Source organism: Nicrophorus vespilloides, unplaced genomic scaffold (genome assembly GCF_001412225.1).
Source record: "Nicrophorus vespilloides isolate i.1.1-1 unplaced genomic scaffold, Nicve_v1.0, whole genome shotgun sequence".
Lineage (NCBI taxonomy): Eukaryota > Metazoa > Arthropoda > Insecta > Coleoptera > Silphidae > Nicrophorus > Nicrophorus vespilloides.
Window position 1 is genome coordinate 42,803 of NW_017098768.1, and position 27,817 is coordinate 70,619.

The 27,817-nt window shown below is 29.1% G+C and overlaps 1 protein-coding gene across 1 annotated transcript; it reads left to right on the plus strand.

The window, feature by feature from the left end:
* The first annotated feature begins 4,513 nt into the window (after positions 1-4,513).
* Positions 4,514-26,098, plus strand: LOC108563141 (protein hunchback). The gene is made up of 5 exons (XM_017921735.1): positions 4,514-4,626; positions 23,538-23,880; positions 23,959-24,011; positions 24,102-24,269; positions 24,344-26,098. The coding sequence occupies exons 4-5, from the start codon at positions 24,126-24,128 to the stop codon at positions 25,850-25,852; spliced, it is 1,653 nt and encodes a 550-aa protein (XP_017777224.1). The 5' UTR covers positions 4,514-4,626; positions 23,538-23,880; positions 23,959-24,011; positions 24,102-24,125; the 3' UTR covers positions 25,853-26,098.
* Positions 26,099-27,817: the final 1,719 nt, after the last annotated feature.

Sequence of the window (27,817 nt, forward strand, 5' to 3'; positions counted from 1 at the left end):
CCAATAAAAAGGACCTTGCTTTTTTTCCTCACTCACTTTTCATTATGATTACTTTATGGGTAAGGAATGGAAGAATTGCGAAACGTCGGTCTGGACCTTTTTTTAAAGTTGATTTATCGCAGCAAAATATCGTAAAAAATGAGAAAACAGTCTAAAAATCTTTTTGTTAAAGTGATCAGTACTTTGCAATATACGATTATTCGGTAAGCACTAAAAATACTAACCATAAAAAACTTTAAATCCTATACAAATAAGATGTAAAAATATTCACAAAATTTCTATAGGAGTAAATAAAATCATTATCACTACTAATAATAACTTATTTATTACAACAATGATATACAAACATAAATAATTAATATATTTTAACAATATTCCTAAAATTATACAAAAATTCAAATGATTATAGACAAAAAAAATTGTTTCAAAATGTATTAACTAATCAAATAATTTATTTTTTTTAATTAAGTTTTAACAATTATAATTTAATAATTAACAAGGATTTTGTATTTTTTTACTTTACATACATAACGAAGAATTTATGCTGCTTCGAATAGTCCGGATTCACTATTGTCCAATTTTAATACTAAGAAACAAACTAAATTTTAATTGACAAAATAAAAATAATTAAATGTTTTCTGTATTGTTTATTTTTTTATAGTTTTAAAGTCTTCGATAAGATCTGTTAAAAACCGCACTATTCGAGGTTTTCTTTGCAGATTTTACGATTTAAATTGGATTTACTACACTTATAAACAATTAAAAAGTTTGTTGATATTTCAGAACAAAACATCGTTAAGTATTTGTGTGTTTTATACCGCAAACCCTACATTTTATCTTTCAGTTAGTGACCATTAATAATAGAAAACTTTCCGTAATGATGTTAAACACGGCTGCCGAAGTTTCGTCACACATGTCAATATTAATTTGATTAATTATGTTACCAAAACTATCAACGTATTAATATTCATCCAAAGATCGTCTTTTTAAACTAATTATTATATAATTACAGTTCATTAATTAATACTGAATAGATGTACAGTAATACTTCGCATAGTCCGGGTATTATGTTCTATTTGAAACCGGACTAATCGAGGAACTTTCAAAACGCACAAAAAAATTTAGTTTACTGTAGTGAATCCGGACTAATCGAAGCCGCATTGCTGTACTTGTTATTTTTCTTCTACTAAACTTACGTGTTTTATATCAACTAGAGCCTTGCATAACATTTCAATCACTTTCTCACACTTATAAGACTAGGAGATGCTTAAACTAAACAATCTATTTTTTACGCCCTAAATACATCCAAACATAATGCACAAGAAAGAGACGTAATCTAATACACTCAAAACGTGTTAGAAAGAGAGATTTGATCATAAACAAACATAGTTTTGTGCATTCCATCGCGTCCATAAATTAATCCTGCAGACGTAATTAGGCCAAAAATGTGCACGTTTTTTTTTTCTCCTTGCTCGTCTTCTCCACTATTAAATATAAAGTTTGTGTTAATTAACAATGTAAATAAACATAATCTAATAGTTTGTTTTAAACTGAATTATATGTTTATTGAAAGCAAACACAAACGTTGAATGTTTTCGTATAATCACTGACATTTCATATCTATCTATTTGTTTCTATGACGGGGACTATTTTTAATTTAATTTATCAATGTTATTTTTAATCTGAAACTTGCTCTATCTTAAAAAATAATCTTCAATATTATATATTTATTTATAACTAAGTTTTATAGAATAAATATGAAACATTCTTCAAAAATTTTGTTCATTAATTTTTTTTAAGTTCAAAATATTTCTAATATTATTCGATTAATTTATTTATTTACACCTCTTCACAAATTATTTCTAATTTTCCTCAATTTCATTGAGTTTATCATTTAAAAAAAAACTGAAATTTGTATTAGTAAATCATCTTTTTTTCAATTTTTAATAAAAAATTATAGAAATTTTATAATTTTACTTAAAAAACATATTTATAAAAATATTGATTTTTTAGTTTTTCACTCTCAGTTATAGTTTCGTTGTGTTTTCTCTAATTTATTAATCTTAAAATTAAAAAATATGTGAATTATCATTAATTTGTAAAAAAAAATACAGAGAAATTGATTTTTCTTATATTACTTCGAAAGTTTATAAATTACTTTTGTAAATTAAGTTTGATTGATTAGTAATTTTTTTCAAGATTTACCATTGCGTTTTTGGAATATTTTGAAGACTTTCCATATATTTCAATTATAGATTTTGTAATATTTTATAGATTTATAAAAAAGTATATATGAATGATCAGTTATAACGTGAAATTCTAGGAAAACTGTAGTGAATTTCTTAAAAAAAGGAAACGTGTATAATGCACATACTGAGTACATTCATTCAGTAGCTTTTTTGTGCTTCGATATATCACTATGCGTGTGTCATTTCTGGAAGATTAAGTGGCCGAAATGTATCCGTAACAAAGGACGTTGTGGACTGAGCAGCAGCAGCAAAAAAAAAAAGATAGAGAAGAGTCTCGAATGTGTTACAAATGGCATCAGTCGAGGAAGGAGAAGGAGACAAAAAAAAAGAAGTTTCGTGTCTTTTGTCGACGCTAGGCTAAAGTGACCAACACATGTTTTAGGCCGAAGAAGAAGAGGGCACCCAACAACACAAAAAAAAACGAACTGGAATATAAGGAAGCAACGAAAAAAAGCATCGAGAGAACTTATGTAATAAATTAATAGGGATTCCAGATGATTCTTTCCATCCAAGCAGTGTATTTTTTTTTTGCCGTTGCCGAAAAGAAGTCCGAAATTTTTGGAGGAAATGGGCGGAAACTTAATTATTTCTCAAGCATCGAAAAAAAATGTATATATATACGTTGATGAAAAAGAATATGCAGAACAGCTTAAAAACCGTATGGAGTGTAAAAGAGGAGCGAAATTCCACAAATCTGTTTTACATTATGTTATAGCTAAAGGTAACTATACTTCCCGTTGTTTTGGCTAGACAGTCCCAATTTTTTAATAATTTGTCTAGAAAAGTTTACAAAAAAGTACTATTTTTTGAAAGAGTACAGTTTACAGTACATAATATAAAAAAATATAAGAGTAAACCTACGAATTACGTAATTTAAGTAATTAATATGAAAAAAAATTCAACCTTGGAAAAATATTTTTTCTTTAAATTTTTAATTGAAGTTATTCTTGTCAAATGTTCACAGATGTTTATGTTAAAATCTTATGTTTTAAAACATTTTTTTTAAATTTTTTTTTGTTCATAATAGAATTTAGGTTTTTGAAGTATAATTTTCTAACATTCATTCACGTTTTTCTTAATTACTCGAAAACTAATAAATTTTAAACTTATATTGATTATGGATATTAAATAGTAAATATGTGGATAAACGAATTACGCAATTTAAGTAATTTATATGAAAAAAAATCAACCTTATCTTTTTTTATTGAGTTTATTTTTAAGTTTATTAAATTTATAGTTAATTAAATTTACAAAATTCATATAATTGTATTCTTCTTATTTGTTTCTTGATGTTTTTGTAGAATCTTATGTTTTTAAAACATGTTTTTTGTTCACGTTTTTGATAATTAATAATAAATTTCAAATATATATAGATTATGCATATTAAGAAAAAACTATAGAGAATAGAATGAGAAATCAGTGATTTTCGTAGTATTAGTGATTGTTTCATAATAATTTTAAAACCGGGAAAGACTTATGGTCAATAGCCCTTTGTATCAGTTATTTTTTTTTGAAATTATATATATATTTATTTTGATCTTTTTATTTCTGTATATGTTTGTTTTGTACGACTGATTTGTACGAATAAATATTATTATTATTATTAAGTTTAAAAAATTTGTAGAAAACTAGTAAATTGAGAAAAGATTTTTATTATAATAAAATACAAAAAAATTGAATGAGTTATAATTCGCTTTTTGTCCTAATCTTCTCATCAAAATTAAAATGTTGTCTTCTTAAAAAAATACAACAAATTGATTTCATTAAATTCTTTCTTATTTAAAATACGTATATTAAAAGTTTTGTTCTCTTGAAAATACTAATAAAGTATCTATTTTCTTATTAATTTTTTCTTAATATAAATGTACTAATTTCATATTTTTTATTGAAATTGAAATGTGTTTTACTTTAATTAATTTCAATTAAATTAGTTATATAATTAAGGAAATATAATTAAAACAAATATCATTAAGACAAGTTTAATTATATAACATTTTTTCAATTGATTGAAAATATTTATATATAAAAAAAAGGAGTTGCGTTCTCTTCAAGCTACTAAACAACGTATCTCTTTGGATCGTGCAGAGAAATAAATAAACTTCTCTTATCGTCTCTCCTTCATGTACATTTTTTTAAATATATATGTTTCACCTTGTTTTTATTCTTGTTCCCAAATTGTGTATTTGCGATCGTTAAGGTTCTTCAGTTCAGTGGTGGTGATTGAGACTATCAGAGACAGCGTGGATGGTACAGCTTTAAAATAAAATGTACGACATTTCTTATTGTAAAGATGTTTTACCGAATCTGTGTCTGTCATCTGCGAATTAAAGAGTGTTTCGCACCATCGGATCCTATGACCATCGGATCCAGTTATCTGGTAAGTCGTACAGACAATCGAACGCCCGCATCATATCAACATTTCGTACCACCAGATTCTGATGAACGATAGAAATCTCTAGATGGATAATTGACTTTTAATGAATTTAAAATTGTGCCATAGTATAGGTTTTTCACCATGTCAAAAAAGGTCTCACATTAATTGCAACAACTATATTTCATTTGTCCGTAAACGTCATACGGATTTGACCAATAACAATCACAATGATTCATTGAAAATACACAAGTAATTGATATAATCATGCATTATTATGAATATTAGTTAAATTGGAAATAATAGAGACATTAGTATAATTTTTGATTTAGATAGAAATTATTTATAACAATACAGTGGAACCTGTTAAACTCGTTAAATCAATTCCAAAATTTCCGGATTATTACTCGTATAGTGAAACTTGGTGGAGGACTCTTTATACTGTTAATATTTCTTTGACAAAGAAAAAGATGGTTAATATATTAAAAAAATACACATAATATGTGTACTCAATTTTGAAAAATGATGTAGAAGATGCGCAATTTCAGACTTCTCTTCTCATCGTCACTCGTTATGCGAAACAATTAATTTTGCTCGTTAAACGAGGTTTTGAAATATTATATATATTTTAATGTACATATTTAAAAAAAAATCTTTTTTTCATTAAATTCTAAAGTGTTTGTATATGCAAATACGTTTCAAAACAAGTAATTAATCGAAAACTAATAAAATTAGAAAATATATTGAACACGGACATTATTGAACCCAAAAAACTAGAGGGTATTGAATTTTACTTTTTATCCCAATTTTGTCCATTTTGTTTAATATTTAAGCATAAATGTACATAATTAATTAAAAACAATACGTAAAGATACAAAAATAAATTCATTAATTTTTCAAATTTTAATTGGATTATCAAAATTCTTTCTAATTTTTTAATTTGTGACATAAATCCAAAATGTTATCTTTATTAATTTATAAAATTTAATATAAGTAAATGTGATTTCTACCATTTTTACAACTATTATTTCCATTAATTTTTGAAAATTTTGATTTGATCATATTTTTTGTAATTTTTAATTTAATGAAAATAATATATGAAAATGTTTGATAATATTACTAATAAGTTTAGTTAAATTTTGGATATGGATAAAAAAAAAGAGTAAATTTTCTATTATTTTGCAAGTTTTTTTTTTATTACGCCTTTCCTTGAAATATAATTTACCTGCTCAATAAAATTCTTGGTATTTTAATAAAAAAATATATTTAAACACCATATAATGGCTATATTAAAGGGATTAAGTTAATTCCGGATTTTCGTGGAAAAATTAAAATATTTGCATATTTTATTATGAACATTTTATTTATACAATGTTACGTTAATCCCTTCATAAAAAATAAATGGAAAATAGCTTTAAATTCATAAAAATTCGTGCCCTTTTTTTATTTGTAATAAATGTCATAATAAATAGATCATAAACGGAGGTTGCAGTGAACAAAGAAATTGATATTATAGAAATGATATTATTTATGACATTAATTAAAGTTACACATAATACAATACTATATTATGTTCTTCATTTGGCATAACAATGACAGTGATTTATGCAATAATAATAATAAAAATCTTTATTAGTCATCAATTGTAACCAAAGGGCAATTTATGCTATTATGTTGTATCTTCCAGATTAATTACAGTCAATAAATAAATTTTATATCATAAGGTAAAAAAAAATTGCATTATTTTTTTTGTAAATTTCTTTGCTTGAGAATAATATTGAATCCATAACACAAACAAATAATATATTTTTTTTTAATTTTTAGCAAGATTTTATAAAAAATAAAATAATAACTTTTACAATTTATTTTCTCAATTTTGTAAAACAATGACAGATTTTTTTATAATTAATAGAAATAAATAGAAATTTTGATAAAAGTCATTACTCATCACATTAAATTTATGTGAAAAGTTTGAAAAATAAACTTTTTTGCTTGATTATACATCAAAAAAAATAATTAATAATCATTTAAAAAAACAATATGTTGTTTTTTTATTCATTTGGTAGTAACAATATATTCTATAATTATGAAGTGATCAATAAATAATAACTTATAATGAAAATATAAACTTTTTTATTATTTATATTTTTCTTAATTTTATTATAAATATGTAATTATAAAAGAATGAATTCATTTTTAATTTGGATTTTTTTTGTAAAATTTACTTGATCAATTTTTAACCATAGAAAAGTATTAAAAAAATAGTGATAGAAAGATGTATCATTTCTTTTTATATAAACATGCTTATTTACTAATGTAAATTTAACAACAACAACAAAAACGAGTTTATTAGAAATATGTTTTGCTTTAAATAAATTTATTCTTAATTAGGAATTAAACGAAAAAATATTTTCAAAAAAATTATTTCTTCAGTTTTGCTGAACAAGTTGATAAATTTAATGCTTTTTTTGGACATTGAGTAGACTGCATTATATGGAATCAGCGTTAATTGAGGTCTTATTGTACGTATATTTAATATACTTTATAGAATTACTTTGAACAAAATTGAAAGATTGAAATTAGTACTGTATATCAATTTTGACTGTAAGCAAGATGGAAAATGTTACAATTACAGAACGACATTCACTAAGATTTGTGTTGTAACGCATTTGATCATTGTGATTTAGTTTCCCATGGAGGATAGAATTCATACTCTCGCACTTATTGGATTACGTGAATAAAAAATTCAATATTTTGCACATAATAGTTTGATCTAGCAGTTCATAAATCGGAGGTAAAAGGGGCCCACGACATGCAAGTAATGTAGAAATAACAATTTCTTTATTGATACACGAAAAGTAAGATACATTTTTTCTACACATTTAAATTTGGCTGTGGTACACCAAAATCAAAATTTCATGGGTCCTTCAAATTTAAAGTTATCAATTTTGACTGTAAACAAGATTAAAAATGCTACAATTACAGAACGACATTCACTAAGATTTGTGATGTAACGCATTTGAGCATCGTGATTTAGTTTCCCATTGAGGATAGAATTCATACTCTCGCATTTATTGGATTACGTGAATCAAAAATGGAATATTTTGCACATAATAATTTGATCTAGAAATCGGAAATATAAAGGGCCCACGACATATAAATAATGTAAAAAAAAAACAATTTGTTTAATGATATACGAAAACTAAGAGAATTTTTTTCTGCAAATTTGGCTGTGATCTCAAGAAAATTTCAAAATCGTGTGGGTTCTTCAAATGCAAAATTTCCTACGTCCAATGAAGTTATACTTATATCAGTTTTGACTGTACGAAAGATGAAAAATGCTACAATTACAGAACGACATTCACTAAGATTTGTGATGTAACGCATTTGAGCATTGTGATTTAGTTTCCCATTGAGGATAGAATTCATACTCTCGCATTTATTGGATTACGTGAATCAAAAATGGAATATTTTGCACATTATAGTTTGATCTAGAAATCGGAGATATAAAGGGCCCACGACATCTAAATAATGTAACAAAAAACAATTTGTTTAATGATATACGAAAACTAAGAGAATTTTTTTTCTACAAATTTGGCTGTGATCTCAAGAAAATTTCAAAATCGTGTGGGTTCTTCAAATGCAAAATTTCCTACGTCCAATGAAGTTATACTTATATCAGTTTTGACTGTACGAAAGATGAAAAATGCTACAATTACAGAACGACATTCACTAAGATTTGTGTTGTAACGCATTTGAGCATTGTGATTTAGTTTCCCATGGAGGATAGAATTCATACTCTCGCACTTAACCCAATAAGTGAAACGTGAAACGAAAATGGAATATTTTGCAGTAGTCGGAAGTGGCGGAGAACGGAACGCAACAGAGAGAGAAGAAAAAAGAATCAGTCAGAATCGGAGAAAAGAAAACGTCTCTAATCAATACAGTTGCGGGCGAGCGAGAGTAAATAAAATCGAACAAAAACCACCCCATCATTCTGCAGTGGTAATCTGAAATAATGACCGCCGGTTCTGCCCCCGTTTTTGCACAATGGGAGAGACGGGGAATATTTCGGACGACGGTCAGCAACACGATGTGTCCGTCCACTCCACATCCTCCACCTTCCCACCAACAGGAAACCAAACAATATCCAACACATAAATGCTTATGACACAATATGAACTATATCAATAATTGACAATTTCCGACTAAATATTTCTCTTTCTCTCTTCTCTTTTTTCTTTCTTTCTATATTTATGCTTCATTTTATCTGTATACACGAGATGCGTGTTTTCTTCAGTGGAAACAAGCGATTTGTTACCGCTCTAAAATTGTATCCGCATTGGGCACATGTGGTTGAAATAATACATCTGTCAGGTCTCAATCATATTGACAGGTTTTTCGGAGCTCGAAATAACGGGCGAAAGGGCGACACACGCGTATTTTCGTTTGTAATTAAACTAATGATTCACACTCAAAAAAATCATCAACACACGCAGAAACGCATTATTTTTAAGGGATGAACGTGTTTGCTTTCTCCCCATTACGTGTTTGCTTTCCTTCGCTAATCACTTACATCCATCAATATTACACTTTTTCGCACCAATTCTACTCTAAGCACACTTCACACTGTAATCTCAATCAACAACTGAAAAAAGTCTAAATTAATTTGTTTTTACTGTTAAATATATTAATAGCAAACATTACTTTAGATTAGATTTTTTTATATTAGTTTAAATTGCAAAAATATGAATTATTTGTAAAAATTGATAAATATTTCATAGATTTTAAAAATTTGAACATAATAGAGGTCTAGAAATCGAAATTACAAGGGTCCCACGACATTTAAAGAATATAAAAAAAGCAATTTGTTTTTTTAGTTTTTGATACACGAAAACTAAGAGAAAACTTTTCAACAAATTCTAATTTGGTTGTGGCCTCCCAAAATCAAAATTTCCTGGGGCCCTCAAAACCGTGTGGGTCCTTCAAATTCACTTGCATCCAATGAAGTTATACTTACCGATTTCGCAAGCAGAATATATTAACAAAAAAAAAATACGTAACAAAAAAAAACAGGAATCCATAGTACTTTATACCACTGATAACTATAACTGTAGTAACAATCAATTGGTACATATTTCTTATATGTAAAGAAAGCTTTGCATATCTTTAAGTGTTTCTAACAAACTATTTCAATGAAAATTATGTAAAAAAAAGAGTCCATAGATTATCGCAGAAGCACAAGAAGAAATGATAGCTGAAGGAATTTCGTGATTGTCAACGTGGAAAATTTTCAAACTGATACAATTTAATTATCTTATGTATTTTAAAGTAATAATAATAATAATAATATTCTTTAAAAACAATACTAAATTAAATTAAAAAATGTTCATTCAAAACAATAATATAATAATAATAATTAGGAATGCACCTACTATCACTGGTTGCTTAAAGTCTATGATAAAATTAATAAACATATTTAACAAATACAGTTTTATCATTCTCCCAATGCGCGATAAAATATAGAAAAATCTATATAATGGAGATTCTCTATTACAAACGCTAGTAGTTCTTGATAATGGATATTCTCTGTTACAAACGCTAGTAGTTCTTGTTAATATTTCAACGTTTAAAGATGTCTTTCAGACGTATTTATTTTCAAGAGAAGTTACTCTTACCAATCTTCCAGTGGAGCATAATATAATAGCAAGTCTACAGCAACGGTCTGAATTAGAACCAGGTAACTGTTTACGTAATTACTTACTTATTATTGACTATATAATCGTAATTAATAGTTTCCATTCAACTAGCGGAATTTATTTTTATTCTTGGTTGTAAAAGTAATTAAAATCGTAATAAATATTCAAATAATAATGATTAACGAAAATCATAATAGTTAATAATCATAGAAAAGTTGATAGTTTTAATTCAAGTACAAAATTAGTGTTTGTGTTCAAAATTTCCGTTTTTAAACTAATTTTTTAACAAGAAATGAATACAATTCATAAAGAAAATGAAAATCTAAAGTGTATTTAATGGATTTTAGGGTTTATTTTTTGTTGAAAATGTGAAATAAAAATAAATTTATGTTTTTGAACAAATTTTATAACAGTTTGCTTTTCATTAATTTCAGTTTTCTTTTTCATTAACCGATTTCAGGTAAATGTTAATTTACATTTGACACAATGAATTTATTTGTTGTAATTTTTGAAATAAATGATTTTGAATGAACAAATTGTAAAAAAAAAATTAGTTTGAAAATTAAATAAAAATGAATCTGTGAATTTCGAACAAGTTGTTAACATTTTATATGTTGTAACTCGAATTTGTGTAAATTGAATTTTAATAATGATAAATAGACTAGTTTTTTAATTAATATTTACAGAAAAGTGTACTTTTCATAAAAGAAATTATTAATAAATAAAAAAATTGTTGAAATGAAAATTTTCAAATTTGTTTGTAAAAATTCAGGTAAATCTTATTTTATTATCACTTTTCAGGTAGGTCAATAAGTTGAAGGTTGCATATTGCTAATACACTTTAAGCTTGGTTATTGCACTTGAAGTAAATCTGTCGCAAAAAATTGTTACAAAACCGAACAACCACCCGCAACGCAACTACTGTCTGGGAGATTAAAACCCGTCGCAAAACTTTACGAACCCCTCATTGCGTAACGCATAAAAGCAAAATAACTCCCCTTTCCAGCTAAATCACGGTGCAATAAACTGCCCTTTACAAAATGTAAATGTTTTTCTTCTCAGCTGAAACACGGCACGCGCAATATTTAGAACATTTATTGCGAAAAGGATTAACCATTTGCCAAAAGAAAATGTATATAGTTTTACAAAAAAAAAAGAAAATTTTGTAACCAGTTTTTGGTATGAACCTGAGCCCAACGATACTTGGAAAGAAAAACGTCGATGCGAAATCTCTTCCATATGTTTCGTTTTTTTTTTGTTGGATGGTGTTGATTTTTTTTCTCTCTGAGTGTGCAGCAGCTTAAATTCTTTGCATTCGTATTGTTTCGAACCAGGAAATAAGGGCCACATGATATACGTTCTGGATGCGGCCCATAAATCAGTGGAAGAGATTGTTAATTTCGCGCATTTCGGTTAGGAGCGAAGCGTGGCCAAAGGGCATACATCATATACACATATATTTCCTGACCAATTAACGACCATAGATCGGGAAAGATATTCATATAAATCTTCTGTTGATTGGGGGACGATGTAGTCAAAAAAAGACTACTGAAAAAACTGACTAAAAATTTTTCGATTACAAAAACAAAGAAAATTTAACTTTATTAAGATACAATTAATTTATTTTTTGTAATAATTTATTCTTTAATTTGCTTTGATCATAGAGTTTCGGTTTGTTATTTTAATAAATATCTGAAAGCACAAAGAAAAAACATATTTCAGTATAAATTCACAAACACAAAGTAGATATTTTTTATACTAAACTTGTTTCTAATCCTAATCCAAATGATTATCGTTTTTACTAAACATTTTCTAATAAAGTTTATTTTTTTAATAAATGTGATTAATTTACTTTATTTTATTAATTTTTAATTAAAATAAATCATTTTTTTACAAATAATTATGAATATTTTCTTAACAGCAAATACGCAGAAATGTGTAATGGAATTTTACTCAAAACGGTTTATTTTTTTTATTTTTTAATAATAATTTCTGTTATGTAATAATATTTGTTTTTTCTAATTAATGTCAAATTTTGAAATATTTTCTTATTTTGCTCAGTTTTATTTAACCAATAGTTTTTTTTAATACTTGTAACTTTTCTATGTGAAAAAAACTTTTTTGTATACAATTTTTTGACAAATTCAGCTGGAAAAGTTTATTGGAAAAACACAAATAACCATTTTTTTTGTAGTTTTACATCATTTGCTTTAGAAGTGTTGCATTTTGTATCAAAATATTAAAATCAATTACTTTTTTAATAATAATTTCAATAAAAATATGTTTCAGGTACAATTACCAAATTACTTATATCATAATTATTAGAATATTTTACTATAAAAGATATTACTATTAATCAATAGTTTTTTTTATACTTGTAACTTTTCTATGTGAAAATATTTTTTATATACAATTTTATGAAAAAACACAAAGTTTTTCCTGTCTTAAAATCAATTTCTTATTTTAATAATAATTTCAATAAAAATATGTTTCAGAATTATATCTGAAACTATTTCAGAGTTAGCTACTTTACTATAAAAGATATTATGTTTTACGTTGATGAAAGGAAATAAACAGTTAAGTTGTAGACTTAGGAATCAATGGAATATGAAAGTGAAATATGCTGATCCTAAGCGGATAATCCTCTAATATCGATGCGTGTTTCAGCACAACTTCAAGAGATATTCTAAATATTTCAGAAGCAATCTAAGAAAAAGCTGCACAAAAAAAAAGATATGAGCTCATCTCTTTTATTTTCCTGTTCCTAGTCTTCTCGCATTAATATAAATTGTGATTTTCCTCCTTCGCCGTTTTTTCTCCTTTTCTTATTTTTTCCCCGATGCTGGCTGGGGTGGTCTGAAAGGCCAAACGAAGTAGAGTAGAAAATAAGAAAAAAAAAAGTCGTCAGAGCCGAGTCCGTTTCCTATTCTTTCTCCCTTCGCGTTGACCCCTCGAGGATGAAGAAAGAAGGAATTGCTATGCGAGAGTGAGAGAAAAAAAAGTGTATTCCATCCCGCGTGTATTTGATGCCATTGGCCCGGTGTGGTCACGTAGCACAAACGCGAGATAAATTTTCCTCTCCTCTTTTTACCCTCGGATTCCCCCTTTTTCCGGAGGGTTCAGGAGGATTTTTTTCTTCTTCCCTCATCTCTCTTCCCCACTGATGTATGGCCGCACTTCCCTAACCCTGTTTCATTAGAACGCCTTCGGATCGCACCCTTAATTCCGAAGAAATCCAGCGAATTAATTAAGATTAAAAACAGAAATTCAAATTTTCCACCCTCACGATAATTAGTAGTGGTCCCTCCTTGAGACCTTCCTCCTCCGCATTCCGAAACCATGCGGAATGTGCGACGCTTCCGACATTTTTTGCTAACAAGGTCTGCGGTCTCCTGTGGGTTCTCAACTTCCGTCCGATGCGGGATTTGGACATCGAAGAAAAACATTAATTCTCGAAGTGATTTACAACAAAAACCTCAAAAACACCAACCACTTGAGTGAGAGGTGCCAAAAACACGGTTTCCCACTCACCGTTTATATATAAGAAGAGAGAGAGAGAGAGAAAAAAAATATTTATATTCCAACGGTTGCAACACTTGAAAAATTGCAGAGCAAAATAATTTTTGTGTAGGAAACGGAAGGTTTTCCGATTTATTACGGAAGAACAGATGCGGGGCCAAGAGTCAACCGCATCCCGATTGTTCGATACGTGATTTATATGACCTTATGCATTGTAAAACGTTGACCCATGGTCAAGGAACAATGGATCGGAGGATGAAATTGGGGCATCTGCGCCCTCGAACTCTTTGTTTGATGACGGGCCGGGGTTAAAAGCTTTGACCCCCCCCGTGCAAATTGAGATGAAAACACATAACAATTTTTCAATACCTTCTCTCCAACACACTGCACACAATCACAGTACTGAAATGAAACGAAAAACACTCTCCTTCCGAAAATTAACATTTCAAACGCATTTATTACTCTGCTCCAATAACGACTTTTCCAATACAGATGAGCAAAACCGTTTCACCTTTTTTCCATTTTATCGTCAGTTGCAAATCGTAAAAATGGTAAATTATTTACTATTCACACAGTTTCCAATTCATACAATTCCTAACACAAATAAAAGTAATATTTTCAGCAACAATTCAACAAATGTTTTCTTCTTTGATTGAAATAATTCATCAAATTTATGAAGAATTATCAATATTTTCAACAAAAAAAAACATATTCAATATTATTTTTTTCATAAAAATAATTAGCCAACACAAATTGATTTATATTTTTATTTTTTATTAATAATTGTATATCTAAAGTAGTTATTGAAAGTAGTATATTTGTAGTTTTCCAATCGCGTTTACACCTTAAGTTATTTTGCATATCATACACTTGTCAAAGTTTCCAAATATATGTACTTGTTATGTTACTTGACCAGTAGTATATTTGATATATAACAATACCATTGTTCTCCATCGCTGCACTTTATAAGTACTTGATAGCTTAATTGACAAGTATCTCATAGTGCATTGACACCTTAAGATATTTTGCATACCACAAAACACTTGTTACTTTACGTGTACTTGATATCTTATTTGACATGTACACCATACTGCATTGACACCTTAAGTTAGTTAGCATAGTTGTGAAAGTTTTCATGCATGTTATAGTTAATGGTAAAATTGTCATTGTTGCTGCACTTTACATGTACTTGAAGTACCTCATAGTTCGATTACACCTTAAGTTATTTTGCATACCATAAACTTGTCAAAGTTTCTAAATACATGTACTTGTTATGTTACTTGACCAGTAGTATATTTGATATTTAAGAATACCAATGTTCTTCATCGCTGCACTTTATAAGCACTTGACATCTTATTTGACAAGTATCTCATAGTGCATTGACACCTTAAGATATTTTGCATACCACAAAACACTTGTTAATTCACATGTACTTGTTATCTTATTTGACATGTACACCATACTGCATTGACACCTCAACTTAGTTTGCATACTTGTCAAAGTTTTCATGTTTGTTAGAGTTAATGGTAAAATTGTCTTTGTTGCTGCACATTACATGTACTTGAAGTACCTCATAGTACGTTTACACCTTAAGTTATTTTGCATACCATACACTTGTCAAAGTTTCCAAATACATGTACTCGTTATGATTACTTGACCAGTAGCATATTTGATATTTAACAATACCATTGTTCTCCATGGCTGCACTTTATAAGCACTTGACATCTTATTTGACAAGTATCTCATAGTGCGTTAACACATTAAGATATTTTGCATACCATAAAATACTTGTTATTTCACATGTACTTGATATCTTATTTGACATGTACACCATACTGCATTGACACCTTAACTTAGTTTGCATACTTGTCAAAGTTTTCATGTATGTTATAGTTAATGGTAAAATTGTCATTGTTGCTGCACATTACATGTACTTAAAGTACCTCATAGTGCGTTTACACCTTAAGTTATTTTGCATGCCATACACTTGTCAAAGTTTCCAAATACATGTACTTATTATGTTACTTGACCAGTAGTATGTTTGATATTTAACAATACCATTGTTCTCCATCGCTGCACTTTATAAGCACTTGACATCTTATTTGACAAGTATCTCATAGTGCGTTGACACCTTAAGATATTTTGCATACCACAAAACACTTTACATTTACTTGTTATCTTATTTGACATATACACCATATTGCATTGACACCTTAACTTAGTTTGCATACCAAGGACACTTGTCAAAGTTTTCATGTATGTTATAGTTAATGGTATAATTGTGATTGTTGCTGCACTTTACATGTACTTGACATCTTATTAGACAAGTACCTCATAGTGCGTTGACACTTTAAGTTACTTTGCATACCACTTGTCATAGATATCGAATACATGTACTTGCAAGTGTTGTGCTTTTATTATCACTTTTAAGAGTCCATACACATATGAATAATAATTTATTATCATTGATTATTACACAGAATGTCCAATTTAAAAAATTGTGTAAAAAATTTAAAAAAATGCAAATACTTTGATAATAGATATCTTTTATTATTGCATTTATTTATCCAAATTTTATCAGTAAATAAACCACATATTATTTTATCATGAAGATTTATTGCGGTTACAATAAAAATAAAATGTAAAAATAATATTATTAAAAAAAAAATAAGTAAAATATAAATATTTCTAATAAATTTGAATTGATTTTGATATAACTATGTGTGATAATCTTATCGATGTGTTGTGTTGAAGGTATCAAAATATTTTCGTATTCTCTTTCCGGAGGATCATCATCTTAGGTCAGTTTCTTAACGACTTGTAGTAGGCGTATCTAATGAAGCCCACATTGAAGTAGTCTAATCTTATTTACGGAAGCCCCCGGAGGCCCCAAATAGAAACCGAAAGTCTCGAAGAGGCTGCGTGCAAGATCTCATCAGCACGTGCTCAGGACCTAACCACGTGGTTCCTAATTGCACTTGTCTATGGTTTACGAATCCGTCAGATGACACAACACAACCCGCAATCAATTTCTTCGTTTATTTCTTTTTTCTGTTCTTCTATCTCATTATTATTCCAATAACAAATATGTTTTTTTCTGTCTTTCGCAAAGTTACATAGATATAATAATGTAGCAGAGGCACCGCGATAATTCACGTAAACAAGAAGACCATCTTCCTGTCTCGATAAGATTACTATTTTTAAAGCAAAAACACGTGAGAAAAGCATAATAACTGGACTATTGCATTTGCTGCAACTTAAAATTAGTTCAATTTCTTAGTTTTTTTTATACCAAATATATTCACACTTTATTATTTATTTCTATTCATAAATTTGTTTCGTAAAATCGAATAATCCCAAATGTTTTTTTACAAAATCTTGTAATTTCATGTGGGAAATGTCGTAAATATCGCCAAACCAATCAATTACGTTTTTTTTTTCTTCTATTTTTCTTATAGAAAAATTCACTTGACGTTTTCATTCTGTTTTGGGAATAGAATTGAAGCAGTCTGAATTCATCCCTCGAACAAAGTTTTTAAATCTAAATCCGTAAACGGGGGCTGCTAAAAATACATGCCTGAACTCGTGAGGGGTGCATGAAAGAAAAACACCCAAATAAGTAGCTTACTAAACGTTTTACACGCCGCACAAAAAAAAGGAGACCACGACCCCTCGTTAAAAAATAAATATCTTTGCAGGTTGTTGTCGTTTTGCTCGTGATCGAGGGGGATGCGTTTCATTTAAAAAAGAGCAGGTTATTGTGGCTTTTTTTAGGGTGGTGCGCATATAAAAAAAGAATCTGTTTTGTACTATACATACATATTTGGGGAGGGTGCTGACTACAGGTAGCTCTGACTTTTTACATTTTTTTTATGGGATTCGCTAATATCGGGCAATTTTTTTTTACAGATTCGTGGCTTTTTTCAGTAGGTCACAAATTGTTTAGAAATGATAATTAATAGTAATTCTAATTATTTTTACAATAATTATTGTAAATAGTAAAAAAAAATAGTTTCTTTTTATTTATATTTTTTCTTTAAATTGTTTACTTTTTTAATGCAAATTCGGTTTCCGAACAAATAAACCATCAATATATACAAATAACAAGTATTTAAAAAAATAATGCATTTCAGTAAGTTTAACACCGATTTTGTCTATTGTGGCGCTGACTTCAGCCCGGATATGATGTCACGTACCAACCCGGTACGGTACGCCCTACTCCAGCCTGTAACTCTCTCTTGTAACCTGTATCTCGCTCTCTCTCGGTGGACCGTGATCCGAATAAAGAGACTTGTGAACGCCGCCATTGTGGAAGTTAATCTACGATCTTTCCTCTCCAATCCATATAACTGATCTTCTCCAAACTATATAATTATTTAAATATCATTTTTTTAATGCAAATTCGGTTTTAGAACAAATAAATCATCAATATATACAAATAACAAGTATTTTAAAAATAATGCATTTCGGTAAGTTTAATACCGATTTTGTCTATATAATTATTGAAATATCATTTTTTTTAATGCAAATTCGGTTTTCGAACAAATAAACCATCAATATATACAAATAACAAGTATTTAAAAAATAATGCATTTCCGTAAGTTTAACATCGATTTTGTCTATCGGTCTATCATTGAAACATCATTTTTGTTAATGCAAATTCGGTTTCCGAACAAATAAAGTAGCACTGTATATGTGTTGCTAATAACTAGTAATTATTATGTGAATTTATAATTTATTATTGTAAAATTGTCATATTTAATAAAAAATAATCTTATATGAGTTTTTTTGTCAAAAAAATTTCACACAAAAGGCACAATTTTTTGAACTCACATAAGGGTTGCAACAGTTTTCAATAATTTGCTAATTTTGAAATTAAAATATGTTTTATCACTTTCAATTATAATTTTTTTATAATGTTAAAAACTTTAAAAAAAATATAAAAATTGTAAGAAACATATTTGATTAATTTATAAATATTACTTTACAATTTTGATTCTTATATAAAAAGAATTACTGACTTGTTTTTGTATACGATATTATGCATGAATTTGACAAATTCTATACATTTTACGTTATTTTTTATTATGAAAATGGATTCAGATTTTACATCAAAAACATATAAATTTGTTAACTAAATTTTTATACCACTATTAAATTCAAACTTTTCGCAAAATGTATTGTAAATATGATTATTGTTTAATCTTGGTAAATATTAGAAATTGCACCAAAAAAAAACAATAATTTAAAATGAAAAATATCAAAAATTGTCAACAACTTGTTGTATTTCGAATATGTCTTATTATCCAATAATATTCTTTTTTCTACAAACTCATTGATTATTATTACAATCATGGTGTTTAACTATTGTTTACGTATCATTCCAAAACCTCCTGCATTTTCCCATATCCCATCTATTTGTTTATTCCTGCAGTAATATACTCGAAACCCACCAGAATTTATTTGCTTTTTCCGTCTCTCGTTTCCACTATTTATCCCTTTTTTTTTTCCTCTCTCCCCCTTTTTTTTCTCTTTGCCGCCAGCGAAGGGATAGATTTTCATTTTCCCCTATCTCAAATATATATTAAAACAGCTCTCTCTCTCTCTCTCTTTCCACGCTCTAGCATTCTCGCAATTCGCATTCACCCCCTTGAAATGCGTTTCCACCCTCGCATGTTTTCCATTGGCCACCCCACAGCCGTCCGACCACCCTTTTATGTACGTGTGTGCGTCTGTATTTTTGGCGTTATTTTCGCCTTTTCCAGAACCCACCGACCCTCTTAAAAAAAAAACAAACTTGCCCACTCATCACTTCAACAAAATCGCACAGAATCAATACTACAGGATTCTCCTCTTCCCTCCCCCCGACAAAAACACAGCCAAACTCAACGGAAAACTTCCATAAAGTTTCATAACTTTTTCAATTAATGCTATTATTTTCATTGAACTTTTACATCTTATGACAATGTGTATTTAGTGCAAACTCTTTTGATTTATTAATAAGAAAGAAACAAATTGTTCAGAAATTATATTTATTTTTTTAATTATTACTTAATATGTTATATAAACTTATAAACTTAATGAAATTTGAAGCATTAAAAAGTTTTATCAAATTTATGAAATATTTATTTATGAATTTGATTCAACAGACATTTTTTTTTCATAAAATATTTAAAATGTCTGAAATTTTTTTTTCCTGTACAGAAATTCTTATTTTATTGAAGTTTTTATGAAATTTGGTGGCAAAGAACAACAAATTTTGTAATTCCTTTTAATAGACAAAGTTTTTCATGAAAATATTTGAAATATCTGAATTTTTTTTTGTTCAAAATTTTTATTTTAGTGATATTTTTATAAAATTTGTTAAATATTTGGACAATTTGTTGGCAAAGATCAATACATTTTGTAATTCCTTTAAACAGACAATTTTTTTCATGAAAATATTTGAAATGTCTGAAATTTTTTATTTGTACGAAAAATCTTATTTTAGTGATGTTTTTATAAAATTTATGAAATATTTGAACAATTTGGTGACAAAGATCAACAAATTTTGAAATTACTTTCAACAAACATTTTTTTTCATGATTATATTTGAAATGTCTGATTTATTTTCTTATACAAAAATTCTTATTTTAGTCAAGTTTTTATGTAATTTGCGAAATAACTGAACATTTCTTTTTTTATTTTAGTGAAGTTTAACAAATTTAATCTAAATATTAGAAAAGATATTTTTAATGAGAAAAACTTTGTCCTTGAACATATTAATATTTAGTAAACTTTTCTAATGATGCTTTCGTTTCCATGGTTACTTATCATTTGTAATCACATATTTTAACGGTTATCATATAATTCTTTTATCGTGTTTACTTGCGAAAAACAATCTTAATGATTCCATGGAATTACCAAAATTGGTTACCAACTTTTTAAGATAAAAGAACCAAGCGATGTCCAAAAATCATCATATGATATTAATAAATGTTCATACCGTTTTCTGGCGCCATAAAACGGAAAAGAAAAGAGAAATTTTCAACAAAAAAAAAATACTAATACTTTCTGAGAGTCACACCAAAAGTTAACGAGAGTTTAAGGGCGATAAAGAAAGGAGATATTTAAAAATAATTTTGAAAAAATTAAAAACCCTTTACATTTCAGACTGTAGACGTTAAATCATTATGAGACATAAAATATTATTAGACAAAAAGTCAGGTTTCTTTCTATAACATTTTAAAATCGGCAAAATTAAAAAAAAATAATTATAAATTTTTCAATAAATATAAAATAAATTGTGTTTATTTCATAAAGTTAGGAAACATGACAAAGTCTGCATAAAAAATGTTAAATGAATGTAAGCTAGTTACAAATGAGAAAATAATTGTTAGGTTAAATCGGGAAGAAAAAAACTTTTCATTGATTGAAAACCAAAAATTTTCTGCATTTTGTGTGGTAAAAAGTTTGATATAAGAAGTTAAGGAAAATACTCGAAGGTTACTGTTTTTTTGTTTAATTGAGACCGAGACACACTAAAATGTAATTAATTTTCTATTAAAAACGTGGCGATTTCCATCGAATTATTATTTTTTTCTTGCCTTGCTTTCTATTGATTATAGGAAACTTTGGTAAATCGTTTACTACGAATTTAAAAAAAATACATATGATGTTTATCAGATTTTCAATACAAATATTGATTGAATTAATAAATAATTATATAGATTTTAATTAACTAAATTTTATAATTATTTACTGAAATAAATCAATTTTTCAGATTTTTTTAATTAGAAAAAAAATTGTTGAAAAAAAATAATCATGATATTATTAGTTAGATAATCAAAATGTTCATCAATCATTATTATGTAGATACAAAAAATGTATACAGTAATATCTCGTGTAGTGCCCGGTTTTGTCCGCACTCTTTGAAATCGGACTAACCGAGGTCATTAAAACAGTACAAAAAGGGACTCATTTTTCAGAATTCATTTTGTCAATTAAAATTTATAATAGTTTGTTTTGAAATTTTCAAACCGTACAATGATCGAATCCGCACTATTCGAGGTATTAAAAAAAAACAATTAAAAAATTGTGTTCTCATAATGACTACGGTCGATGGGTAATTTGTATTTATTTGAGAACTAATAAAGACTGTTTATTTGTTAGCTTTTATCTCATAATAACAAAGTTAAAAATATTTGCAGATTATCTACAATAATATTGATATTTCTTGTATTAATATAATTTTTAATGAACAATTTTCAATAATACGTACGTTTCTAATTCTAACAGAAAAAAAAATAAGAATATATTTTTTTTGCTTGTTTTTACGTAGTGCTATAAACTGGTTGAAACCTATCCGAATTATGAGCGTAAGGAAAAAAACGTACACCTTCGGTTTTCGGCGTAGGTAAAGGATTTTTATTATAATATTTACCCTTTTTACCATCCTTTCTGGCCGAAAACGGAATCGATGGTCAGTTAAAAGATTGTAACCCTATAGTATGCAGCTGCTCTATGCAAAAACTTGCAGCGACGGGGGCGGACACAATGGAACCACCCCAAAATCTGGTGTGTTTTGATGCAAAAACGCACAACACATACGAAAAAAAAAAGAGGGAAATTATTGATACATTTCGCAGATGCACCCGTTCGGATGACAGACGGATGAAGTGGATAAAGAAAAAACCCTTTTTACCTAATTCTACTCAAAATCGATAGAATTTAACTCGATGACGGAATTTCTGCCACCTTTTCGTATTTCCAAGAATCTACATTTTCAAACCATCAAAAAATCAACATCATTTTTTTTTATAACTTAATTGATGATAAACACAGAATTATAAAGTGATTATTTTATTACATAAGATAACAATTATATAATTGCTTATATCCAAATATATTATTGAATAATCATCAAATATTTTTTTTAAATCATGAATTTTCAGGTAGATTCTTTAAAATTGGAAATTTTACTGCATGTTATTAAACAGTAGCAATCAACAATTAAAATCAGTAAAAATATTCAATTAAAGAAATATTTTTAAACATAATATTTTGGTCCTTGTATGTAATAACTATTATATACCTAACTATTGCGCCTCTTATAAAATGAGCCGACAAAGAAATTTTTGTCATAAACCTTTACGATCTTTACCCTTTTCTATAGTTTGATGATTCCGCCGATATCTACTTTTTTTTGTTATGAAAAAATAAGCGACAAATTTTGATTATTTTATTATCAATATTATTTCAGGTAATACTTTAAATTCTGAATTTTCTCCTACTAGAAAAGTACTACAATTTTAGCACTTTATTTAAAATTTTTGTATATAAAAATTTCATTAACCGAACAAAATAATTATAATTTATTTAAAACATTATTTTTTTCAATAATTAATATAAATTGAAAGATTAAAGCGTTTTTATTTAATAACTTCATTTTTAAATGTAATTTTTAACAAAATCTAATTAATATAGAAAATATGTTATATTGTTATTATAAAATGATTATAGTTAAGAAATATTTGTTTTTGAGCGAAAATATGAATTATAAATATTTTTGTTATTATTCTAATAATAAACATGAAATTATTTATTTATTAAAATCTTACATTTTTTTTTCATTATTTCCATTTATAAATAAATAAATTTATGTTACATAATAATCTTTAGATTTAACAATTTTTTTTTCTTGTTTGTGTTTGCTTTAAGTGTTTCAGATGCAAGTGATGGCATACGTCGTCACGTTATTATTTTTTTTTTCGAAACCCGAACACGAAGAGCAAACAATACTGAGATTACATTAGAAACAAGAAAGTGCCGATAATAATAATCGACCGATGGTAATAAGTTTCCTAATGGCTCTGAAATTGGGAAATTTTATAATTGTCGGTGCACTTTTTTTGTGGTCGAGATGATATTGGCGAGTGCAGCACAAAGTGAGGCCCACGATTGGTCCGCGTCGGAGTGGTGGGGGGCGGTCTATAATTGAAGCTCGCCGTGAAAAGGACCGGACACTTCTTAAGCTCTGCAGTCGAACCAACTCATAGCTAAGGTGAACATCGATGATAATATTGAGAGAGAAAGAGAGAGAGAATATACTAGTGACACTTACCAGTTTTGACATTTTTAGTGCTTTGTTTTGTGGATACTAGAATATTGGATTATTTAACACAAATTTAATTGGTAAGTTTCGTGTCTTCAGTCCCATTGGAACATCAGTGATTGTAGATTTCCTTGTAATCGTGATTATTAACGTGATCATTTCCATTGCAGATTTTATTGCTTTGATACAAGACGATGAGAGGTGGTGGTATGGACGTGTCTTCTTCATATGTTCAAGGAAGTCATCCGTACCCAATGATAGCATCTGCTGGATATAGCAACGCGCATATGATGATGCCAAATTCTCCGTCGCAAGCCTGGCAACCACATCTTATACCGGTAATTAAATACAAACCAATTAATTAGTGGTTCTTAAATTTGAATAGAAATCTAAATTTTATTTGATTTTGCAGAAACAAGAACCTATGGACGAAGACCGTAACGATTCTGGATTTAATTCGTCCCCAGGAAGCGATCGAAGCCAAGAACAGGTTCACCCGCCTTTCTACTCTCAGATGCCTAAATACGCCTACAACATGAGCTTCCCTATATCTTCATCGCCAAATCCCGAGCATCAAAATATGTTACAAAATGCTCCCAACATGGTGATGACACCGCAGCCCAGTCCAACTTCGTCGTCTTCATCAGGAGAACCGAAGACTCCGAACTCCGCGGAAGAACCCAATCAGGATCATTTGAGTAAATTGGAACGTGCTATGGAGAAGAACAATTTCATGTCTCCGAAGAGCCTCAATATGACAGAAAATGAACCTGTCGATGACCTGGAGGAAGATATCAAAACACCGAAAATGAATTCCCACGGAAAGGTCAAGAAATACAAATGCAAGCAATGCGATTTCGTTGCTACCACAAAGTTGAGCTTCTGGACGCACAGTGGCGAGCACATTAAAAGTGATAGACGCCTCGAGTGCACCAAGTGTCCATTCGTTACCGAATACAAACATCACCTGGAGTATCACATGAGGAACCATACCGGATCGAAGCCTTTCAAGTGCAACGAATGCGACTATTCATGTGTCAACAAATCAATGCTGAACTCGCACAAGAAGTCGCATTCGAATGTGTACCAATACAGATGCGCCGATTGTAATTACGTATCCAAATACTGTCATTCTCTCAAGCTGCATCTGAGAAAGTATCTTCATCAACCCGCTATGGTGCTGAACGCTGACGGAACACCAAATCCTCTTCCGATAATCGATGTTTACGGAACGCGTCGTGGTCCGAAGCAAAAGACATCAATGATGCCGACTATGATGGAGCCGCAATTACAACATCAAATAAATAATAATAATCAGCAAGTCAGTCCACAACAACAGAATCTACCAAGTACGCCCATAATGAACGGATTCGGCCAGCAAATTATTCCATTCCCATACCCATTCATTCCTCCGACATTCAACAATTTGTTCACGAAGCTACCTCCGCAAATGGCTGAACAGTCATCAGTGGATGATGTGGACGAGGAGGATATTAAAGAGGATGATGAAAAGATGGAAGAACAGCAGCAAATCAAATCGAATCCGTTAAAAATATTGGACTTGAGCAAACAAATTTCTACAACGAAGAACCGCAGGAAAGGTAAAGCTTTCAAGCTGGACCGCGCGGCTCTTCAGCATTACAACGGACAGAGCGATAGCGAGGAAGTCCCGGAACCAGTTGCTCCTGCAGTGGTGGTACCCAATCCACCCAAGGAAGTTGAAAGAGTGCAACCGCAGCCACAACCGGAGGAAGACCTCAGATGCAAATTCTGCCTGATGTCCTTCGGTGATGCCGTCCTTCACACCATGCACATGGGATATCACGGATTCAAGGATCCGTTCACCTGTAACATGTGCGGAGACCAATGCAACGACAGGTTATCATTCAACAACCACATTGCCAGGAAGCAGCACGCGTAAGAAGACGTCTCTGTCCAAACAGAAGCATTTCCTTACGATTACTCGTTTTCGTTCCGGATTCCCTCACGAAATATTCGCCCATCCGCATTTCTGTTCGAATATCTCGCGCGAATATCCGCAGCGGCAAGTTAATTATGTAAGTATTCATACAGAAAGCTAGTCAAAGAACAGAAATGATAGTAGTGCAATTATTTTATAAAAAAAAAAAGAAATTGTTTGTTTGTAAAAGAAACATATTTATTTATTTCAAACTGAATCAATGTTCAATTATACAAAAAAAAAATCAAAGATTTCATCACAGCTCAATGTAAAATTGCAATTTTATTACATTCCCTGCTTGCGAATTTGCTTCGAATGTAATGAAATTGAATTAGAAGCATTTCAAACGATTACCACGAAATATGTACATACGCTTTTTTTTATATTCGATACACCGGAGAAGAGAAATAAAAGAGATTTTTATACGTTAAGAAGAATTTATATATATATAGTGTGTTTTTAGTGATCGGTCCTTTAATTATTAATATTTTTTGTATAGAATTCTGGGTCCATATCTCAAAGACTGATGTAAATAAATTTTAATGTAATCTAGTACGTAATTCTCGTAGTTTTTATTACTATTATTATTATTATTAATAATCACTTCTCGATCGTTGCTCAACGCAACAATCGAGGCTTTCGAGCGATTTAATCAAAAAAAAAAAATATATACGTTATCATTTCATAAAGGAATGATGATATTAATTTGTTAGTATGTATGGGTGAGCGAAAGTGTGCGTGTATATGTAACATTTTTAGTCATCGTATTTATTTGTTTTTTTTTCTTCTTCTATTTACTAGCTGTGACGATTTACCAAAATTTTAATAAATCTATATTTAATATTAAAAAATAACAATCAATCTTTCATTATTTTACTACCGAAAAACCACAACTTCCTCCACGCAATTTAAAATATACAAAAAAAGGAAAACTGCTTGGAATCAAAGAGCGGCTTGCTCTTTTCTGAAGGCAATTAAGGAAATAGTTAAGGGCGTCCTCCTGTTGACTTTCAACCTCTTAACCAAAGCCGCACGTGTGCGTATATTTTAATTTCCTCCCCAAGTTCGAACCACGTGCGCGCTTCATCATCATCATCTTCCCTTATCCCCGAAGAAGGCAATTCGCATACAATGCAAATGTTTTGATTCGCTTACGCACAAAATGGCCGACCCTTCGACGCGTGCTCGTTGCGTCCCCTTGGCAACACCACACATACATTAGGGGATGAACAATTATTTCGCATTTACATGCATACGCTTACGTAACAATACACGTTGCACGTCTAAACAGCTTGTGTAGTCAAGGAGGGATAACCGTCAAAATGTAAATTATAACCTCTTCCAACGAAACCGTCCCAATAAAAGGGTAAATCCTGAAAACATTTTACAATGGATGGACTACTTTTTGGCAGTAAAAATTACAACAAATATTGTCGAGCTTCTGGGTGCCATGAATTTTACGAACCCCGATATATACGCAAATTTGTTACGCAATAAAACGCGCAGAATGAAATGTGCAAGGGTTTTATGCATTAACTTTTGCCTTTTCGCACACCCTATACCTGTCAAACTGTCAACGTCAAATGTACCAGTTTCATTCGAATCATATCATATCACTAGTAATTTGCATGTGCATCAAAAAAAACATGAGCATATTGATTGATATTACACAATACATTTTGAAAGATTCTATGCAAAATTGACTTTTTTTCTATTCCACAGACATTACTAATGTTTTTTGTTATGCTCTTTAAAAGTATAATTTATGGCAGCTAGGGCCTTCATGGAAACATGTAAATTACGTTACGAAGACACGGATTGTAGGATGAATAACATGAAGAAAAAAGGGGAGATGTTTGAAAAGTGACTTTTAACCAAATTTCTGGAAAGGATAATAAAAGTTGAGGCAACGTCGGCCTTCCTCAT

Excerpts from the sequence above, each read along its gene's own strand:
- LOC108563141 (XM_017921735.1), top strand. The coding sequence starts at position 24,126 with ATGAGAGGTGGTGGTATGGACGTGTCTTCTTCATATGTTCAAGGAAGT. Across the intron at positions 24,270-24,343 it reads GGCAACCACATCTTATACCG|AAACAAGAACCTATGGACGA; the intron begins GTAATTAAATAC and ends TTGATTTTGCAG.